Source organism: Neofelis nebulosa, chromosome 13, assembly GCF_028018385.1.
Source record: "Neofelis nebulosa isolate mNeoNeb1 chromosome 13, mNeoNeb1.pri, whole genome shotgun sequence".
Lineage (NCBI taxonomy): Eukaryota > Metazoa > Chordata > Mammalia > Carnivora > Felidae > Neofelis > Neofelis nebulosa.
The window spans coordinates 4,106,334-4,126,275 of NC_080794.1; the positions used below are offsets into that span (position 1 = coordinate 4,106,334).

The 19,942-nt window shown below is 48.7% G+C and overlaps 1 protein-coding gene across 4 annotated transcripts in view; it reads right to left on the bottom strand.

Moving 5' to 3' along the window:
* PCNX2 (pecanex 2) overlaps positions 1 to 19,942 on the bottom strand; it is a 303,842-nt gene that overhangs the window by 18,143 nt on the left and 265,757 nt on the right. For all 4 annotated transcript variants that reach the window (XM_058696163.1, XM_058696164.1, XM_058696165.1 and 1 more), the window contains exons 26-28: positions 19,118 to 19,371; positions 12,303 to 12,536; positions 10,749 to 10,861 (exon numbers count right to left, since the gene is read on the bottom strand). In XM_058696163.1, coding sequence (XP_058552146.1) covers positions 10,749 to 10,861; positions 12,303 to 12,536; positions 19,118 to 19,371 — 601 coding nt within the window. The remainder of the gene's footprint in view (positions 1 to 10,748; positions 10,862 to 12,302; positions 12,537 to 19,117; positions 19,372 to 19,942) is intronic.

Below are 19,942 nucleotides of genomic sequence, written 5' to 3' on the forward strand. Positions count from 1 at the left end.
CAGGCAGGTTCACGGCCGCGAGGCACGGGCTGGTCCCCACAACAAGGAACCACGCGGCCCAGACGCTCACAGTACCTCTGCTGAGCCAAGAAGGCTGCTCTTTTGGGGAAACAGAGGACCGCTGGAGTTCGCGGATTTTCAGTTTGGGACAATGGGGTCATTATCTGGGATCCAGCCTTGATGCATTTTAGCACTCGGAGACGGCTTTAAAGCTGGGGTCGTTTCTGCAGGACTCACAGAGGGCTCCCCAGAACAACGACTGATTTGTTCACTTGAGCCCATTTCCAAACAGGCCCCTGCACTATGTGTTTACAGTTCAGCACGGCGAAGAGCCTTCTGGTACCTTCGCCATAAACGGAGAGCTTGGAGAACATATGCGAACAATTAAGTTTGATTTGCGGGCTGGGCTTCCGATGCTTGCTGATTAGTCACGGGGCTGCGGAAGGAGCCCCGCCTGTTTGCCTCGGTCGGTATTCCAGACCCAGAGAGCACGTCCACACGGAGAGCAAAGCACACCTTACGGGCGCTTTCCTCCCTCCGTGCTATTCGGCCACACGCACTGGCATCACGGCTGATTCCATCACCCCTGGCCACGTTCTCCTGCTGAAGATCCCCCGTCCCCACCCCCGACAAGAACAAACAAACATGGTCCAGTTGCCCAGTGAGACAGAAAGATGGGGACGATTTCCATTTTTCTGCTGGTTTGTGGATTACTAAGCGCTTTTCATCCCATCATCTCGTCTCATTTTCGTGGATGCCTGCACAATTTCGATTATTATAACCCTCTTCTGTAAGAGGAAACAGGCCAGCAAGGATGAGAAAGAGGCAGGCGGGAACAAATGTTCAACATCTCATCGCGCTGAGGACGCGTGGGAGCAAAGCCACGGCTCCCTTCCAGCTACCCACCTGGCCAGAAACCCAGACTTGCTTTGAGAGTGTGTAACTGGAAGATGTGTGTTCGAATGAACTAACCTCTGTACTCCCCCCACACCTCACCATCCTGAGGTCAGTCACCAGCCATTTTCAAAAGTTTAAATTGGCGTATACATTCAGCACACGCCCCGCATCGATGGCGTATTTATAATTCCTTCATGGATTCTTTACCCAGGAAGCTAGTCTACCGGCTCTGGAATCAAACCAACCCATGGTTTGGATCCCAGCTACCTCCCACCTGGTAAAGAGCGCTCCGAAAGAAAGCAGTGGTGTCCCTCAGGTAGGGCCAACGTGCTTTACTTGGTTTTAGAGTTCAGGTACCGAACAGGGGTGCCTGGGTGGCTCAGTCGGTTGGGTGTCCGACTTCAGCCCAGGTCACGATCTCCTCGTTGAGAGTTCGAGCCCCGCGTCAGGCTCTGTGCTGACAGCTCAGAGCCTGGAGCCTGCTTCAGATTCTGTGTCTCCCTCTCTCTCTCTTCCCCTTGTCTCTCTGTCTCCCAAGAAATAAATAAATACTTAATCAAAAAAAAAGTTAGAGTTCAGGTACTGCACAGAGGGGCAGCATATGGCCCAGAAGGGCTGGAGGGATGCCTGAGCTTCAATTTTGGCTCTGATACTTGTTGTTATTGGCAAGTCCCTTGTCCTCATTATCGTCTCTTTCGTTCTGTGTTTATCCTTAGGATCAAGCTTGTCCAGGTATATGTGGGGGCCGGGTGGGGGCTTGCTAGGATCTCTTCACATGGGGGACTGGGTGCGCAAGTGTGGTTTGAGGACAGTGGACATGTGTCAGTGGGGGGAGGGGACAAATACACCCCAGTGCCCCACATTCATCTGTCCTCTGGGACCCATGCCTGAGTCCTGAACGAAACAGAGGACATGTCCAAGAGTGCGGGGTGGGGGTGGGGGCGCACTGAGCGCAAGGTGGCGGCAAATCCTACAGGAAATGGCCCTGGGCCAGCAGGACGGGGCGGGGGTGGCACAGAGGGAGGCACAACCCTGAGCGCCGACCACAGTGAGCTTCGGGGGCCGTGAGTCCCATCGGCAGCTCTCCACAACACAGGCCTGCGGAGGAAAAGCCATCAACAAAGGGAGCTTAGGGGTGTGAGGAGGGAAAGGTGGGTGCCATGGGGTAGCCCAGCTGCCCCAGGGAAACATCCACACGGATGGCGGCGACCTGAGGAATTCCTGCAGAGGGGACAAATCAGTCGTTGTTCTGGGGAGCCCACTGTGAGTCCTGCAGAGAGCAGTGTCAGCAGCGGGAGTCTGGAGACTGGGCAAGACTCCACTGTGGTGAATCGCCACGGCGGTCACTTCTCCGCGCGTTGGTTTTTCCAGCTGTAAAATGGGGCCAATAACCGTACTGCCTCATCCTCCGTCAAGCCTTTTTACTTGACATAAACTCGCGTCAAGTACTGAGCACCGCCCCCAGTATACACAGAGCAAGCACATTGTAAATGTTCACTGCTGCCATTATCCTCCTTTCAGCATAAGCTTCAGATACAAACAGAAGGATGTTCACACCGCAGAATCCCGCCTAATAACTGGAGAGCAAGTGTGCGGCCTCCAGTGTTGCTGTTTCAAATAAATTCCAAACAAACTGTGGAATAGTAATTCCCAAGCGAGAAATAATCAAAGGCAAGCTTTGATGAGAAGCTTTTCAAAAACACATTTGACTTCATGACGTTTGAACACCCAATAGTTCTGTGCTCCCTCCAGCCTCCCTATCGATGGGGTCAACTGTCATTGTCCCAGTGTTTCCCAAGCCTGGCCCCGAGGACCCGAGGAGTCAGCCACAGGGCAGCTGTTCAAAATCCACCAGAGATGTCCTGACCCAGTTCCTGGAGATCCTCAGTGGGTGGTTTGTGAAGGGACCTGGGGTCTATGTTCTATGTTCTGATCGATCTGCCCAAGTAATCTTGAGATTTGGGGCTCAGGGGACCAGAGAATCTGGGTGTCTCCTTAAGAAGTCCAGCCATCAGAGAAGCTACGAAGCTGACCACAGAGTGGAACCCATACACGAGGCCAGGGCAGAAGACCTCCCCAAGCAGTATTACAGTTTAAGGTCCCAGGAATGCTTGCTTCTTTTTCTGGGCTATAAATTCTTTCCTATGTTCAAACTTACATGTTTTCTACAGGCTCCAAGATTCTGATTTCAGCTGGATGACCTGATTTTGATGGCCTCCCGCACAGGGCTTGACATAGCGCACCTACGGCTGGCTTATTTGCCTACTGGTTTTCATGACTACACTGATCTTGGGGTTCTCTATCCTCTTGGAACCCTACTCTGCTCCCAAGAGCCAGTACAACTTCTTCCTCAGGCAAACATAGTGCTGCTATAAAATGTCACCATCTTTTCGCCTTTATCTCTATACACGGAGCACCTGCCAGGCTCCACTTGCCGCCTTCCATGTACTTGAAGACCCTCGTCAAGCTATCTCTTAGCTTGGGGCCAGGGAAACTATTTTGACTTCCTGTGAAGGCATCCTTTGATGTACGTGTGCCTTTCTGCAGTGGGAGACCCAGTTCTTCAAAGAAGATAGGTCTCAAACACCAAATCTCAAAAAATTACCAGGGTTTACTTGGAACCTCCACACTAAGCCATTCTATCTCCAAAACACATCAACATTTTAAGACATTGTATTTTTTTGTGGTCTTTGCTCGCTTGTATTCAGCTCCTCATTTAGGGTTTTGCCAGGCCCCAGCCCCCACCCCAATGTGCAAAGGCTTGCTGCTGGCCTCTTTCTCCTGCCCCGACCCCTCCGATTCCACAGCCTCCTCCAGGAAGCCCTCCAGTCTTCCCTTCCAGGCTCTGGAAGAGCAGGGGCAAGCCTACCCCACTAAGGTCCAGCAATAAAGTGCCTGATGTAGAATGAGGGGACAGAACCCAGGCAACACAGCTCCTAGCCCCCTAGAGCCCTCCCAGACCCAGCTGAGGGGAGGCCCTTGGATGACTCCAACAGCTGCAAAGGGGCTACATGAAACCCTAGTTTGGCTGGGATTCCCCCTTCTCAGCCCCAAAGTCTCCTCCAATAGGTAGAAAGCCTCACTGCTGGATGGCAGTGAGAAAAGGGGGCCTGGCTCTTTAAGAGCCAAACTAATGGCAGCTGAGTGGAGGGACTAAGAAAACAGCTGAAGGTTTATCCCTTTCCTGTTAGATTTCCCCCAAACTCTGTGGGAGTTTGCGCAAAAATACCCTTAAGTTTCCAGAAGGAGGTGAGGAAGGGAACTCCAGGCCCCCAGGGATCTGAGCCCCCCAGTAAAGGGTGGTGATTGGAGGGGTGCAGTCTCAGGGAGGCCAGACCCAAGAAGGTCAATGGGGAAAGGGAGAGGGGGTCTCAGACTCCACGTTAAACCTGACACAGGCAGAAGGGCGACCAGAGAGGGGGCAAGGGTTTTGTCCAAAGTCACTCAGGGCACAGCCAAGGCCCGGATGCTGCCTCCCACTTCTAGGATCCCCACACCCACCCCGGATGGCTGGGCCTGGCCTCCAGACAGCCCCACTCCATGGAGCTTCTCTTCTCTCAGGCCTCATTCTCAATTTAGTCATTCTCCCTAACTTTGCATGTATATATTTTTATTTCTCGAGGACTGTCCATCAGAGCTGTGTCACTGTTGTAAAGTCAAAAATATGGCCCCATTAAATCTATCAAATAAAGTAGAGCTTGTGACTTATGCTAGGCTGCTGTATAAGACCCATCTGGGGCGTCAGGGTTCAAAAATCATCTGTTAGCTCTTTAACATTAAATATGTGAGAATGACTTGTGCATAAAGTACACCTAAGGGAATATCCTGATTTTAAAATTATGCAAGAGGGGCCCCTGGATTGGCTCAGTGGGTTAAGTGTCCGACTTCGGCTCAGGTCATGATCTTGCGGCTTGTGGGTTCGAGCCCCGCGTCAGGCTTTGTGCTGACAGCTTGGGGCCTGGAGCCTGCTTCGGATTCTGCGTCTCCCTCTCTCTCTGTCCCTCCTCCACTCATGTTCTCTGTCTCTCTCAAAACAAATACATTTTTAAAATATTTTTAAAAATTATGCAAGAGTATATTGTGTGCATGCTCAGACGCACACGTGAAGGTCATGGGCCACTCATACTTTGAACGTACATGTAACCATATAGTAAATAAAATACTAGCAAGTTGAACCCATAATTGTATAAAAAGAATAATATATCATGATCAAATAGAGGTTATCCTAGAATTCGCAGGCTATTTCAGCATGAAGACCTCTATGAATGTAACTCATTACGTTAATAGTTTCAAGGAGAAGAAGTTCATCTGATGCCTGACCCCACATTTTAAAATAATTCAGCATCCTTTCCTGATAAAAGCTTTATCTAGCAATCTAGGAAGAGGAGGAAACTCCCTGGCTTGATAAAATGGTCGGTTGGAAGCCTGCAACAAACCTTACTTTTTAATGCTAAAATATCACTCTCGTTCCCTGAAACATCTGGATTAAGGCAAGGATGCTTTTGTGGGCAGAATAACGGGCCCCCAAAGATGTCCATATCCTACCACCTGCAACACGTGAATATGTTACCTTAAACACTGGAAGGAAATTTTGCAGATGTGATTAAATTAAGAATTTTGAGAAGGGGAGATTATCCTGGACTATCTGGGTGAGCCCAATGTACTCAGAGGGATCCTTGTGAGTGAAAGGAGGAAGCAGGAGAAGTAGAGTTGGAGTCAGAGAGAGATTTCCCAGCTGGAAAGATGGAGGAAGGGCAGCCTCTAGAATAGGCAATGGATTCTCCCCTCAGAGCCTCCGGAAGGAACACAGCCCTGCAGACATCCTGACTGTAGCCGAGCGAACGCCATTTTGGACTTTTGATCTCCAAAACCGTAGGGTAATTATTAACTTCTGTTGCTTTCACCCACCAAGTTGGTGGTAATTCGTTATAGCAGTAATAGGAAACTAACACAGATGCCCACTTGAACACTGCACTGGGGGGGTCACAGCCAATGTAATAAGAAAAAGGACTGAGGATAAATATTGGGGGGTGGGGGAATGCCAGAATTGTCATTATTTGCAGATATGTCTTTCCACCAGAAAGTCAAAGAGAATTAATTGGAATATTATGTTTATAATAGAGTTCAGTAAAGGCACCCAAAATAAGATCAAATTTAAAAAAATCACTGGGGCGCCTGGATGGCTCAGTCAGTTAAGCACCCGACTTCAGCTCAGGTCATGATCTCATGGTTCGTGAGTTTGAGCCCTACATCAGGCTCTGTGCTGTCAGCTCAGAACCTGGAGCCTGCTTCAGATTCTGTGTCTCCCTCTCTCTCTGGCCCTCCCTCGCTCACACTGTCTTTCTTAAAAAATAAACATTAAAAAAATTTTTTAAATAAAAAAGATAAATCACTTTCCTGTATATCAGCAGTGACCAATTAAAAATGTGACAGGAAAGATTCTATTCCTAATCACAATAAACCTATAAAATATCCAGAAATAATCCATCCAGAGATTATAAATCAAAGAAAAAGAAAATTTTACCAAAAGACATTTAAAAAACTGAATGATCACAAAGATACACCATGTTACTGACTGCTGTTTATTTTCTTTCTCAATCTGTAAATTCCAGACAATATCCATCAAAATTCCAGCAGAGGTTATTATAAAATGTAATTCTGAATTTCACCTGAGGAGAACATGAGCGAGAATAGCATCCACCACAAAACAGCAAGAAAAAAGTAAAAACAGGAGGACTAGGCTTATCAGATATCAAAACTTCGTATCACTCTAGTAAACCAAACGGTTTTGTTATTAGAGAGACTGATCACTTTATTTATTTATTTATTTATTTATTTATTTATTTATTTTAATGTTTATTTTTGAGACAGAGAGAGACAGAGCATGAATGGGGGAGGGTCAGAGAGAGGGAGACACAGAATCTGAAACAGGCTCCAGGCTCTGAGCCATCAGCCCAGAGCCCGACGCGGGGCTTGAACTCACAGACCGCGAGATCGTGACCTGAGCCGAAGTCGGCGCTCAACCGACTGAGCCACCCAGGCGCCCCGAGACTGATCACTTTAAACAGAAGTGTAAATCCAGAAGCATACCACCTATGACTGGGAATGTAGAACGTAGCATACGGCAAAAGTGGTATTTTAAGTTAGTGGTGTTTTTAACTAAGTGACCAAATCACTAATGAGAAACTACTTAGCAAACGGTATTGGACTATCAGCTATCCATTTGGGGGAAGAAAATGGATCCCTGTCTCTCATCACGTATGACAATGTATGTGAATTTGTTGTGAGCCAGTAATCGAGGGGGCTCATTCTCCAACACATACTACTACTTGTTGGCCCAGGCCATTCCCCAGGGCTGTGTTTTCAGCGAGCATCCTTGAGGGATGAAATGAAAACTTTTTCCGCTAAGAAAAGGCTGGTCCCCTAAGCTCAATGAACATCTCTGCTCAGGGAAAACAGGATCTGCATCACCCCTGTGGGCCTTGGGGGCAAGGGGAACTGAAAGTAACACACTAATGCTCATGCTGCCACTGCGCTACGAGAAGCAAAGTCCTTTGTCTCTGACCCAGGAGTCTCGTATCCTCTGACAGAATCCATAAAAATGTAACAAGGTAGGAAGAGTAAAATCAAATCCTAAGACTTGACAGGATGCAAAAACTCAATGGAAAGAAGTAAAAATATACAAGTATCAGGGGAAAATGGAGGATACTATTTTTATATCCTGGAAATAAAAAAAAAAAAACAATTTTAAGAAAGACACAAAATCCAGAAATTATAAATTAAAATTTTAAAAAAGTGTGCCGTAGGTAAAAATAAGTCAAGTGCACCTTGATAGAAAATATTTTTAACATATATAAATATCTTTTTAAAGTTTTTTTAAAAGTTTATTTATTTTGAGAGAGAGAGAGGGAGAGAGAGATAATCTCAAGCAGGCCCTGCACTGTCAGCATGGAGCCTGATGCAGGGTTTGATCCCATGAACTGTGAGATCATGACCTGAGCTGAAATCAAGAGTTAGATGTTTAACCGACTGAGCCACCCAGGCACCCCTTAAAGTTTTTTTTTAATGTTTATTTTATTTATTTGTTTTCAGAGGGTGCGCACATGTGTGTGAGCAGGAGGAGAGGCAGAGAGAGAGAGAGAGAGAGAGAGAGAGAGAGAGAGGGAGAGAGAGAGAATCCCAAGCAGGCTCTATGTGCCCGATGCCAGGGCTCGAGCTCATGAACCATGAGATCATGACCTGAGCTGAAGCCAAGAGTTGGATGCTTAACCGACTGAGCTACCCAGGTGCCCCAATAAATATTAATACCTTAATATGAGAATACCTTCTAAATATCATTAAGAGCCTAATAAAAATGGGTAAAGCATATACATGGGCAGTGGGAAATTGACAGAAAAAAAAATACGTTACCAATAAATATGTAAAATGATCCTTACCCTCACTATGAATAATGGAAATGCAAATTAAAATGAGAATGAGATAATTTTTCACCCAGGAGACCAGAAAAATTAAAGATTGAATATCCGGCATTAGTGAGGATATGGCCAAGCGCTCTTGGCTGGATTACAAACTGGGGCAGCATTACTGGACAGCAATTTGACTCTATCTATAAAAAATTACACTTAAACATTTTTCTTGAGCTGTGGAATCTTTTTTTTTTTTTTTTTTTTTTTTGCAAGAAAAACCATTTACTGGATTCTAGCATATACAGTGTAGAGCACAGCTGTTCGGCTGAGGTAGAGGTGGGGGCCCTGCCACGGTCCAGCCTCCCCTCATACTGCGTCCCTCCCCACTCCCCATGACACACCCGATGAAGTCAGAACTTCAATGCCATCAGGCCCCCAAAGCCGTTGGCCCAGGGCAGAGTGTCAGTTGCCTTTAGTCATCGGAGATGGCATTGGAAGTATGCTGCAGGATTTGGCTGTGGTAGGGGACCTCTTAGTAAAAGGAACTGGTCCCAGATAATCCAGTCTTCCCCCAGAGTACCGAGAATATGGTTCCCAGATTTATCTCATCACTATAAGCAGAGCTGATGCGGGAGTAGGAGAAATTGTTTGAAACAAAGAAAATCCCATCAAAACCGGGTTTAAAACAAGCAGCTGGTGAGCCTGGTGCTTTAATCAAGGAAGAAATAAATAAAGCAGACCAAGCAAGAAACACCTGGATGGGGAATATCTGAACAAGTCACACAAAGAGCAAGATGGAAGAAGTCTTTGAAAGTAGCTTAGGGAGGAACTAAAAGAATAAATCCTTGAGGCATTTTCTTTGCAGTTTGCAAAGAAAATTCGGAACTTATTATTATTATTTTTTTAAACCGACTTCAAATGGGTCAAACAGAAGATCAGCTGCCTGGAGGCTATGACTGTCTGAAGACGCATTTTGTGATTCCAGAATCTTCTGAAGCCCTTCCCCAACCGCACTCTCTGTTTAGCGAAGAGCCCCTTGCAGCAGCCACATCATCCTGTTTTACGAAGCCCACACACAAGCTTTCTGCTAGGCTTTCAATCATCAAATTTGGCCCCAGACGACCCCAGAGGAAACTGTCGGGGTCTACAGCATGAGGCTGAGTCAGGCGGGAGAAGCCAGTCAGCTCCTCTCCAGGGTATTCCCTATAACAAGTTCTAACTCCACATCAAAATGGTCAGTCAGCATTTCTCACCTGTGAAGAACATCGTAAAATTCAGAGATGTGGGAGTTGTGAGAATAGCTCTACCTTGGAGTTTACCTTTTCCTGTGCGTGACTCAAGGCTGCTGCGTCCAGAGAGAAATGAGGAGACGTGCCCACCATACCACTTCACCCCTCACCAAGTCACACACCGAAACTGATGACACCCTTCCAGAACTTTCCACTGGTAAGGGCTCACAGCCGTCCCCTGCAGAAGGGCATTCGGGAACCGTCAGCAAGTCCGCCTCGACTTACTTAGTGCAGAGGCTGTGAAGGCTGTTAAACCAATACATGAGTGGCTTTTGCCATTCAGAAGCTTGTAATCCAGTCTACACTCGCTCCAGCTGAATACCAAAAGAACCCTTTTGGGTTCCAATTAAATATATATATATATATATATATATATATATATATATATATATATGTTGTATGTCAATTATAGGTCAATTTTTAAAAACTTTTTCACATTTATTTTTGAGAAACAGAGTGAGACAAAGCGTGAGCAGGGGAGGGGCAGAAAGAGAAGGAGACACAGAATCTGAAGCGGGCTCCAGGCTCTGAGCAAACGGTCAGCACAGAGCCCGATGCGGGGCTCGAACCCACGAACTGTGAGATCACGACCTGAGCCGAAGTCGGACGCTCAACCAACTGAGCCACCCAGGCGCCCCTAGGTCAATTTTTTTAAAAAAGGAGAGAACCGTGAGCTATTTACAAACAGAGCAGGAAGATCTGGTAGAAACAGAGTTTGAAAACACAGCTGAGGGGACATCCAGTTAATCAAAGCCCCGCAGAGACAGGGCAGGGTGCGGTCTACACTGGAGCACAGATGTGATGATTTCCTTTTGCAGGAACAACGGGAAAAGGGAACGGACGTTTTTATTAAGCATTAACTTTGCTAGAGACCAGGCTAGGAAGTTCCTATAAATGGTTTCATTTCATCTTTTCAGCAAATCCATGGCTTGTAACACAGAAGGCCCTGTACCCATAATCCTGGGGTTTTGGCTGTTCTGTATTAGTGGCATTTCCAAATGCAGAACTCCAAAAGGTCACAGGGCTCAAGAAAGCCTTCTTTTGGACCCAGCAGAATTTATTACAGAAGGAACTATCTGTAACTTTAAAATAAAGAAAATCATTGACAAAAATCACCCAGAAACACCGTTGGTGCCGGTACTGTTTCTGCAGGTACCTGAGGGCCATGTTGTGAGCTGCCGTTCCCAGAGCTCGCCTCCCCAGGATGCACAGGGCGAAGGACAGGGTCACTAGAGGAGAGTCCTCATCGCTGTCCAGGTTCTTGGAAGGCTGAAAGAGCAAGGATGTTAATTCAACTCTCACACGGGTTCCAATAGGCAAGGACACAGAATCATAAAGGTAGAGTGTCAGGGGTGTTGTTCGTCAGCCATTGTGGTCACCGAGTTGACTAGAATACCCCAGGGTTGGGGGACCCTCTGCTTCCTGCAGAGTTTCTCTCGTGCTTGGACGTGGAAAAAAAAAAATTGAAATGAGGAAGCTAACTCCGGAGGAGAGATGGGGCTAACATGTGCCTGTTGACCTAGTTCTCTGGAGTTTTGAATATGGCGCGTCAGGGGAAGAGGGTCAGGGCTTACATTCCAATGAATGCCCACCTTAGCACCGTCCAATGCAGGGGCAAGACGTGCCTATCACGTGCAGGTGAGGGTTTTCTGTTCTCCCTATAAACAAGGAGCCCACTGAACTGACCATTAAGTCCACAATCAACAACTAGATTTAAGGGGTCATCCAAAGTCAGCTTAAAAAGAGAGGCGGGGAAGAGGCAGAAGAAAGAGCCGAAATATCTTTTTGCAGGGCAAATGAAACAATTTCAGGAAGCACATGAGGAAAGAGGAACACCGCGGTGACAGCTCGGAATACCCGTAGATTCTTTGCACACCTCAGCCACCTGAAGAGGCTAAGCAAGGGTTAAGATATCAGCACACATTCTCTCTGCTGCACCTGGGAAGGCAGATTCTACCACCTGCTCCTTCCGCGCCCTGTTTTTAATCACTCGCGGAAAGGTTGAGAGCCTGGGTTAGTGTCGTAACTTGGTTTGTCCCCTCAAGTCCGCTGGCGTACTTCATCACTGCTAAGGAGGGTGTATTCATTTTGGATCTACTGTCTCTATCAACAGCATGTGGATTCGGCTTTTCAAATCCCAGGAAGCAAAGTCAAGTGACTCCCTCCCTTGCTCCTCCCCCAGCTCCTCCTCCTGGCCGACCCTCCTCCTCTTCTTTCTAGAAGCTGTTGTCCTTGGTTTCATTTCTGGGAGGCTGCATTCATCTCCGGAAGTGTCCTCAGCATGTGGGCGATAATGCCCAAGAGACACGACTGCGGAGTGAGATGGGCCATCTTGATGGCTAAACAGATCGGTTGCAGGGCCACAATTCAATATGTTCGGCAAATCCTCTGGATTTCGGCAGATATCCTTTGTACGGAAAGCTCCACAAGCAGCTCTAAACAAAGAAGTTTCCAGACTTTCAAAGCTATGACAGACACTTAAAACGGTGCTAACCCTGAGCACAGTATAGAGAGAAATATACTTTCAAGGCTCCTCTATTGGAGAACGTGGTATGTGAATTCTTCCTTTTAATTTTGTCTAAGTGTTAAATAAACATTTATCCAGATGCTAATGTTCTGTCTACCATACAGTATAAGAGACGGACTTGATAAATGCTTCTTGTTTTTTAAATTTAATTCAGTACCTCCAGCCCCCACCTCCCTGACCTACCTCTTGTCTTTTCCGCGCACAGTACTGAATCCATTCTAGATAAACGTTACAGTAGCTGGCTCGTGTTATCCCCTGGAGACACGGGACGTAGTCATCATCGGTGTTAATGTTGAACATTGCGAGGTCACGCTCAATGTAATGCCACTTCGCAAAAGCCTGCAGGGACTTCAGAAGTGATTCGTTTTTGATCCACAAGAGAAGTTTGGGGGACGTTACCATATAGTATATGATGCTCTGCAGACAGAAAGCAAGATTTTGAGCCCTTAGAGCCGTTCGAAAGACGCAAAGACTTCTTATTTATTGTATTTCATAAAGTAAATCAATGTCAGGGAAGTATGAGACATAGTTGGTTTCATGGCATTTCCTGCCAGGTTTAATGCTTAGGACTTACTTGAGACATTCTAAAGTGTCCTGTCTTAGGGGTCACCACAGGGATGAGGGAAGTGGGAAGAACAGAACGCTAACAGAATGTACCAGAATAGAATTTCCATGGTGAGGAAGAATGACAGCCAGCCCTACCCCTTCAGAGAGAGACACACAAGAACACCCTTGGGTTGCCACAGGCTCCTGTGGAGGCCACGGGTGGCTGATCCTGCTGGAAGACACTGGGGCAGACCGTCTCCCGAGACCCCAGCCAAAGACTGTTTAATGAACAAAAACAACAAAATTCTCAAAAAACGTTTTTTTAATGTTTATTGATTTTTGAGAAGGGTGGGGAGGGGCAGAAAGAGAGGGAGACACAGAATCTGAAGCGGGCTCCAGGCTCAGAGCTGTCAGCAGAGAGCCCGATATGGGCCTCGAACTCACAGACCTCGAGATCATGACCTGAACCGAAATCCGATGTTCAACCGACTGAGCCACCCAGGCGCCCCCAAAAACAACAAAACTCTTATGGAAAGTACTTATGATGTAGAATTGTTGAAACACACATGCACATGTAATCCGGGGTGCCCAGACAGTGGACATCTGTGATGCCTTCAAAATAACCCGTGTTTTCCCCTCCATCAGACAGACACTCCACTGAGGAATATCCCAACTGGGGAAAATGCCACCCTCGGGCTTTCTTCTTCTAAGTCACAGCTTTACCGAAAGCCATCTTGCAGTTTGCGAATGAATGCGTCCTTCAGAAAGGCTAGCGCCCGGCCTGGAGAAGTCAAACTGTCACAGAGAAAACGAAAATCCAACTCGGATGTGGGTGCATCGGCAGCAGTGGTAGTATACCTTCATTATAGCCTTCTGTACCCTTTATTATCGCAGGCAACTGGAAGGGGTACTCAGTGCCACTGAGGCTGGGGCGGCCCCGGGAACGTGGCTTGTATGTCACCTGGGAATCGCCAGCAACAGGGAAGGGCGGCGTCTGGTGCAAAAGAGGCAGCGATGCACGCTCCCGTGGCCCCAAGCCCCGTGGCCCTCTCTGATTATAAAAAGACATTCTTCCCAAGGGAGGAGGCAGAAAGGAAACCACACGGCCCGGACCTGGCCAGGGCGTAGGTGGCTTGACCCCCGTGACTGAGCAGGCAGAGACATACTTTTCCAGGCAGGCTCCTGCCCTCTCTCCTGCTCTTCCCTCCCTTCGGCTGGGACACGAGATCCGGAGCACCAAGGTTGGAGCTTGCTGATGAGTGTCCGGTTTCAGGTTATCTGAGGAGTTTGAGCAGGTGAGTGGGTGGACGCACGGGGTCCGTGGATTCGGGCCAAATGACGGCAAAGGCCGGACTCAGCCGTTCTCGGCTGTTAGGACCGACGGCAGCCTGGACTTCGGGAAGGCTGATCTGCGTGCAGCTCATGGCGTGTGGCCTGCCTTCTTTGGGGCATATTCTCTGTAAGCCTCCCCCACCCGACCCCAAAGTGGTGGGGCGGGGACAATGAAGTCCGCGGTTCACACGCTCTATCGTTCCTGCGGCACTGCACCCAGGACAACCCCGTCAGCCTTGAGAAGTCCCTTCAGTATAAGGAGGGAGGGGACAGAGCGGGAAGGAAGAAGGAGGAGGCCACAGGAGGCTGAGTGGGAGGCAGAAAGGACAGAGGTGCAAGTAAAGTCCACTTCTCTTCATCTTTCGGAGATTTCAAACAAGACAATGAGTATAAAGAACTCAGCACGTGGCCTGGCACACAACTTCTATTTGGCATATAAGTCCTTGGATCTAGGACTTACCCATCCAGGGGCTTGAGGCTCAGGGAGTCCGTGCTAGCAGCCCAGGTGAGGGGTGAGGGGTACGGGTGAGGGAACAGAAGGCATGTGGGGCCAGGAGACCGCTGAGTCTGTGGCGGCCACCAGAGTGCCTTCCAATATTCAAAGATGTCAGTTCTGAATCTGGAGGGTTTTTGTTTTTTTTTTAATGTTTATTTTTGAGAGAGACAGAGAGACAGAGTTCAAGCTGGCGAGGGACAGAAAGAAAGGAAGACACAGAATCTGAAGCAGGCTCCAGGCTCTGAGCTGTCAGCACAAGCAGGGCTTGAACTCACGAACCCTGAGATCACGACCCGAGCAGAAGTTGGACGCTTAACCAACAGCCACCCAGAGGCCCCTGGATCTGTAGGGTTTTCTACAGCCGACTTGCTGGCAGGATAATTTAAAGCTTTTATGAATGTGGGGGTTTAAACAGCTGACCCAAAGTTACAAGCACAGGAGGATGTGTGACTGGCCAGAGGCAAGGTGTCTCAGCTGACGATTACAAAGGGTACGAAGAAATTGGGTCTGTCTGAACATCTGGCTGTAGCAAACATCTGGTCTGGTCTTTCCCCAATATGTCCCAATCACATGTACCAGATAGGAACAACAAACAAAACTTGAAGGGCGTTTACTTTTTTACTCATTTCTAGGGAGGAATGAAAATAACCCCCTAGACCGATGAAGTCAGCATACTTAATGAGGAGTTTGAATCCCAGAGGTTGAAACTTCCTCCTCCAGGTCTGGCAGAACCTTGCAGTGTTGACTTCCCAGTGCTGCCCCGGCTCAGCTCCCCAGTGCATGAGGGGAACCCGCTCCCCTCGCCCCGGAGAAAACACAACACACCCAACGGTGGCAAACCATACTCCATTTCCATTTCACGTAGGCAGAAATCCTGTCGGGGAGACAGAGTCAACGAACAGTGTGAAATCCTTCCGAATCTGTCAGGATGAAACGGATACGACACTAAGTCGACCCAGTAAGTGAGGACAGGGAGAATGAATGGACGGCAGAGAACCATGTGGAAAGCGAGACCTCTTCTGAATTAATCCACCGTATCTGGCTCCTCCAGCAGGGATTCTCCTGGTTTCTCATTTTCATTGTGGATCAGCATATTCTATCAGACAGCTCGTTCTAGGAAGGGGGCCCCGGCAGGCAGACCCACACGTGCGGTCTTCCGCTTCTCATTCTGCAAGGCCAGCGATAAGCGCATCTCCTTTCTGAAAGGCTTGGACAGGAAAGACGGCGGCAGGAAAACCAGGCCCTCGCAGAAAGCAGATTCCTTGACTGCTCCGAGGGTTTTCAACACAAATAAGTGGAGGGGAGCTGGAGGAGGCACCAGAGAAAACCCTCCAGTCGTCAGGAAGGAAATGATTTCAAGTATATTCCTACAGGGTGGGGGAACTGACCCAGTTTATTAGGAGATTAAAAAAAAAAAAGAAATCCTTTTGTGTAATGGAAATACTCCATGCCTTTCTTCCTTTCTGATTTGCCTGCCCAATAAAAATAACAACAATGACGACAAAAAGAATGAAACGCAACTCTTGAAACTTTGAGCAATTCAGAATAACAAAGGCAGTCTTGTTCCCTGAGTAACCAAGGTTTTTACCCTCAAATGCTGTTTCTTCTGTTCTGATAGCCACTGGGCACCCCTGAGATTTTCTTTAACTAGCTCCACGGAGGGGGGGGGGGCGGGGGCAAGTTCTGAGCTACCCCACAGCACAGGGCGGGCAAGCACTGAGTGCCGCAGGCAGAGAGAGCCCCGCATGAACAGGCCCGTTGATGCTACTGGGAACTAACCCACCTGCCACCCGACCTGGGCTCTTCCTGAGCACTATTTTGGAATTTAAGAGAATTCTGTTTCTGTTGAGCACAAATATGTCCGTAGTGGTGCCCAAGCTTAGTTGTGTATCAAATCACTTGGGAAATGAGTTTAAAAATACGGGGGCTAGGGCCCCTCCCCAGGCCCACGGAGTCAGAATTTCTGGGTAAGACATGCAAGTCTCTGATTAGCCAGCTTACTCGGGGAGCCTGGTGCCAGGGGCCTGCCCCCAGCTCGCGAGCAGCGCCCCGCCAGGTAACGAAGCATTGCGCCGGGTGCCTCTCCTACCCCACCTGACACTCGCCTCCCCCCCTTGGAAAATAGAGTTAGGGGCATTGTTTTCCCACAAACTAAATATTATCTGGCAGGTTCTGGGCGGGGGTGGGGCGGGGGGGAGCTCCTTCAGCCTCGGCTGCTTGCACATTATCCTGGACTTGTTTATCAGGAAACTAGTAAACTGTCATTTTACAAAACATACGGGGGATTGGGAGGCAGGAGAAGAGGAAAGTGAGTATCAATCCAATTACCAGCTCAAGGGAGTGGTGCCCCAAGGCCTCTGGAAAAGCCGAGAGGGGAGACCCTGAAAGGGCACCTCATCCTTTCCCTCTCTCTTCTCTCACTCGTGGCGGCCTGCTGGCTCCATCATGTGCGGCCGGGTCTGCCTACAAGTCTCGCTCACGGGAAGGCTGTTTATGGGGAGCTCCCGATTCACAGAGATGTGGCTCAGTGTTGAACACATCTGGATCTCATCCACCCGGACTCTATGGCCCGGACCCCAGATCCACATTACCTGGGACCTTTGCTCATTCAGTCCAAAAAATTCCCTGGATACCTCAACACACAGGTCGCCACACCGAACGCTGGGGACCCAAAGAGGAGTCGGGCGTTCGTGGCTCCTGTGCTGAGGGAGTCGCCGGAAGATGCAGGTGAGGTGAATGCCGGGCAAGGGCCCCAAGGGAGCTTGTGAGCACAGGGAGCATGAGGAGAGAAGGGCAGGAGGAGGAAGTCTGGCAGGGGTGGGGACGGGGGGTACCGGAATGCGTGTGCAAAGGGGGAGATGGGTGGCAGTGTGGAAACTCTACCAGAAACAACGGTGGAAAGTTCCAGATGGTTTCTCTCTGGGTTCAAGGCTGCTCAGAATGCACTTTCCTAACCCCTCACTGCTGGCACAGGACAACCTTCCGGCCCCTGGGAGTCACCAGGAATGTAATGTGGCAGCTTCCAGGAGCATTTCGAGGGGACCGCTGGTGCACGCCCTTGGTCTTTGTTTCCTGTGTCCGCTCCTCCATCCACTGGAGCCTGGGGCTTACCTCTTGGAACATGAAGGGGGGGAGTCACTTAAAATGGTAGGGCTGGCAGCTGGAAGGAACCTGGGTCCCTAGGACTTCCTGGAACAGAGCCAAGAACAGAACCCCTCCGTTCTTCATTCACGTGTGACAGAAACACACTTCTCGCGCCAGCGTGCCACGGTTATCTCGTGACCCCCCAACTCTACCCCCAGTTGCGACGCTGAGTCTGCCCAGGGCTGACTCTGTATGAAAGACGTCTTGCAGCGCAGTTTATAATGGCCAAGGGAGCAGACCGTGGAATCATGAGGCAGGAGGTCACCACTCCCTGATGTGCTTTCCCAAATCTTCCCCGATGTATGCAAGGCTGGGCAAAACAGCCACAGTTTTGTGTGAGGAGGGGCTGTAAATTCCTGCACCCCTTCGGCACACATGAAGGTGGTGAATACGAACCCCTAAATTTGTTTTGAATATTCCGCACAGGAAGGGGTCTCACGAACATTTCTCATTACACCTGCCTTGGGGTGTGATGCTCAAGAATTATTTAACCTTCTGACTCTTTACAGTCTGTCTTCTATTTCCTGTAAACTTGAGCAGTATTGACGCACACGTGGGGCTCTCCTCGGTAGCTATTCCAAATTTCTAAACGTCTTTCTTTTAGTTGGTTGAGACTCCTGAAGCTTCAGGCACCTGTGTTATCTGCCTACTTTGTATTTCCTCATTTCTGCTGGGCCACCTCTCACAGCCTCAGCTGGCAGGGAGTCTGGGATCTCAGACGGATGAGCATCCTCGTTTTAAATGCCATTAAAATGTGGACCCCTGTGAGGACCAGGACCTGGGGTTCCCACCATGCAAAGTGCTCCCTATGAACAGAAGCCCGCGCAGACTGTCCTCCCCGCTGTTAGACCCAACTGTCCCTCTGCACCCTCGTTCAAGGTTCATATTTGTTTCCCAGGACATTTCACTCCAAACCGGCACATTTTCTGAGGTTGAATATGGGTTAGGCAGACGTGGCCCCAAAGCAACAGGAAAACTATGTCATTAGTCCCAAACGAGTGAGGAAGAAAGGCCGTCATAACTAATCCTAACTGGATCATTTCGCTATACTTTTGAGTTTTTATTTTAGGCTCAAAAAATAATTCTGGTTCTAGGGTGGAAATTGCAGAGCATCTAAATCGGTAACTTGTCGCACGTAAATGCTGAGGTTTAGTGATATTTCCAGGACATTTCAATTTATCGTCACCATCATCACCATAGCTGTGTTGTGTTAGAAAGGAAGACACCGATTTAGGGAAGGAAAGGAACTGTCTATTAGTGGCCACGCCTAGGCTGTGACTCAAAGCGTGAGCTCCAGGTTACCTCAAAGCCCTTGAGGATTTTTCACAAAACCAGTGGTTCCCAAACCTAGCTGGGTCTCAGATTCAGAAGATGAGGAGAAGCTGTAGCATCTAGCCTTTTGCAAATCTCTTTGGGAGCCTCTTGAGCCAGCCCCGAATGATTACTCAGACAAGTGTCCCGGGGCCCAGAGCAGCGATACCTTGATGTAGTATCGGATGAGGATCCTACGCAGGTCAAAAACCTGTAGCATGGTGGCTGCGTTGTTGTCTATGATGCTGTAGCCCTCCAGGATGTACTGTGTTCGTGTGATCTCCCAGGTGAGCCAGCGGAGGTTGAATGCGGCATTGCAGGACAACAGGTGCGGCAGGTGGCCCGGTTTACAGCAGCAACAGCCTCTGTCGTCCTCATCACCTTCCATGATGGCCTCGACCTCTCTCTGCTGGCAGTAGGTTCCTGGCAGAGCACAAACAAGATGGAAGTTATACAAGGAGTCACTGGATTGTTCACAATGGATTTTCCCCGGCCTTCCCTGGAGGGGAAGACACCGAAGAAAGTCTGGGAATCAGGAGGATTGTTTAATTCTTAAATTCCCAAATAAGTCACCGTTCTCATCGTCATTAACTCTTTTCTTCATTCGTGTCCATTCTGATTCTCAGCTCCTCCCCATTCGTGTGTGTGTGTGTGTGTGTGTGTGTGTGTGTGTGTGTGTGTGTGTGAGAGAGAGAGAGAGAGAGAGAGAGAGGAGACAGACTTGCACGGTGCTCATGCACACCAAGTTGAAAGGCAGTACAGTTATACTCTTGACATCTTTACCAGAAACCTGCAGGTCACAGCTGAGCAGAGAGGAGACTAAACAAGGGTAGCAGGTGGAGATGTCTGAGAGCAAGTAGGTACGTGCTGATGTGTTTTTCAGGATGGAAAGCTCCCTGCTTCTTTTCTGGAAGAGCTCCGTTGCCTAACCATAAGGGCAGACCACACCTGCCACCTCACCTCACATGACTGAGAGCAGGGATGTTGGGGGGGG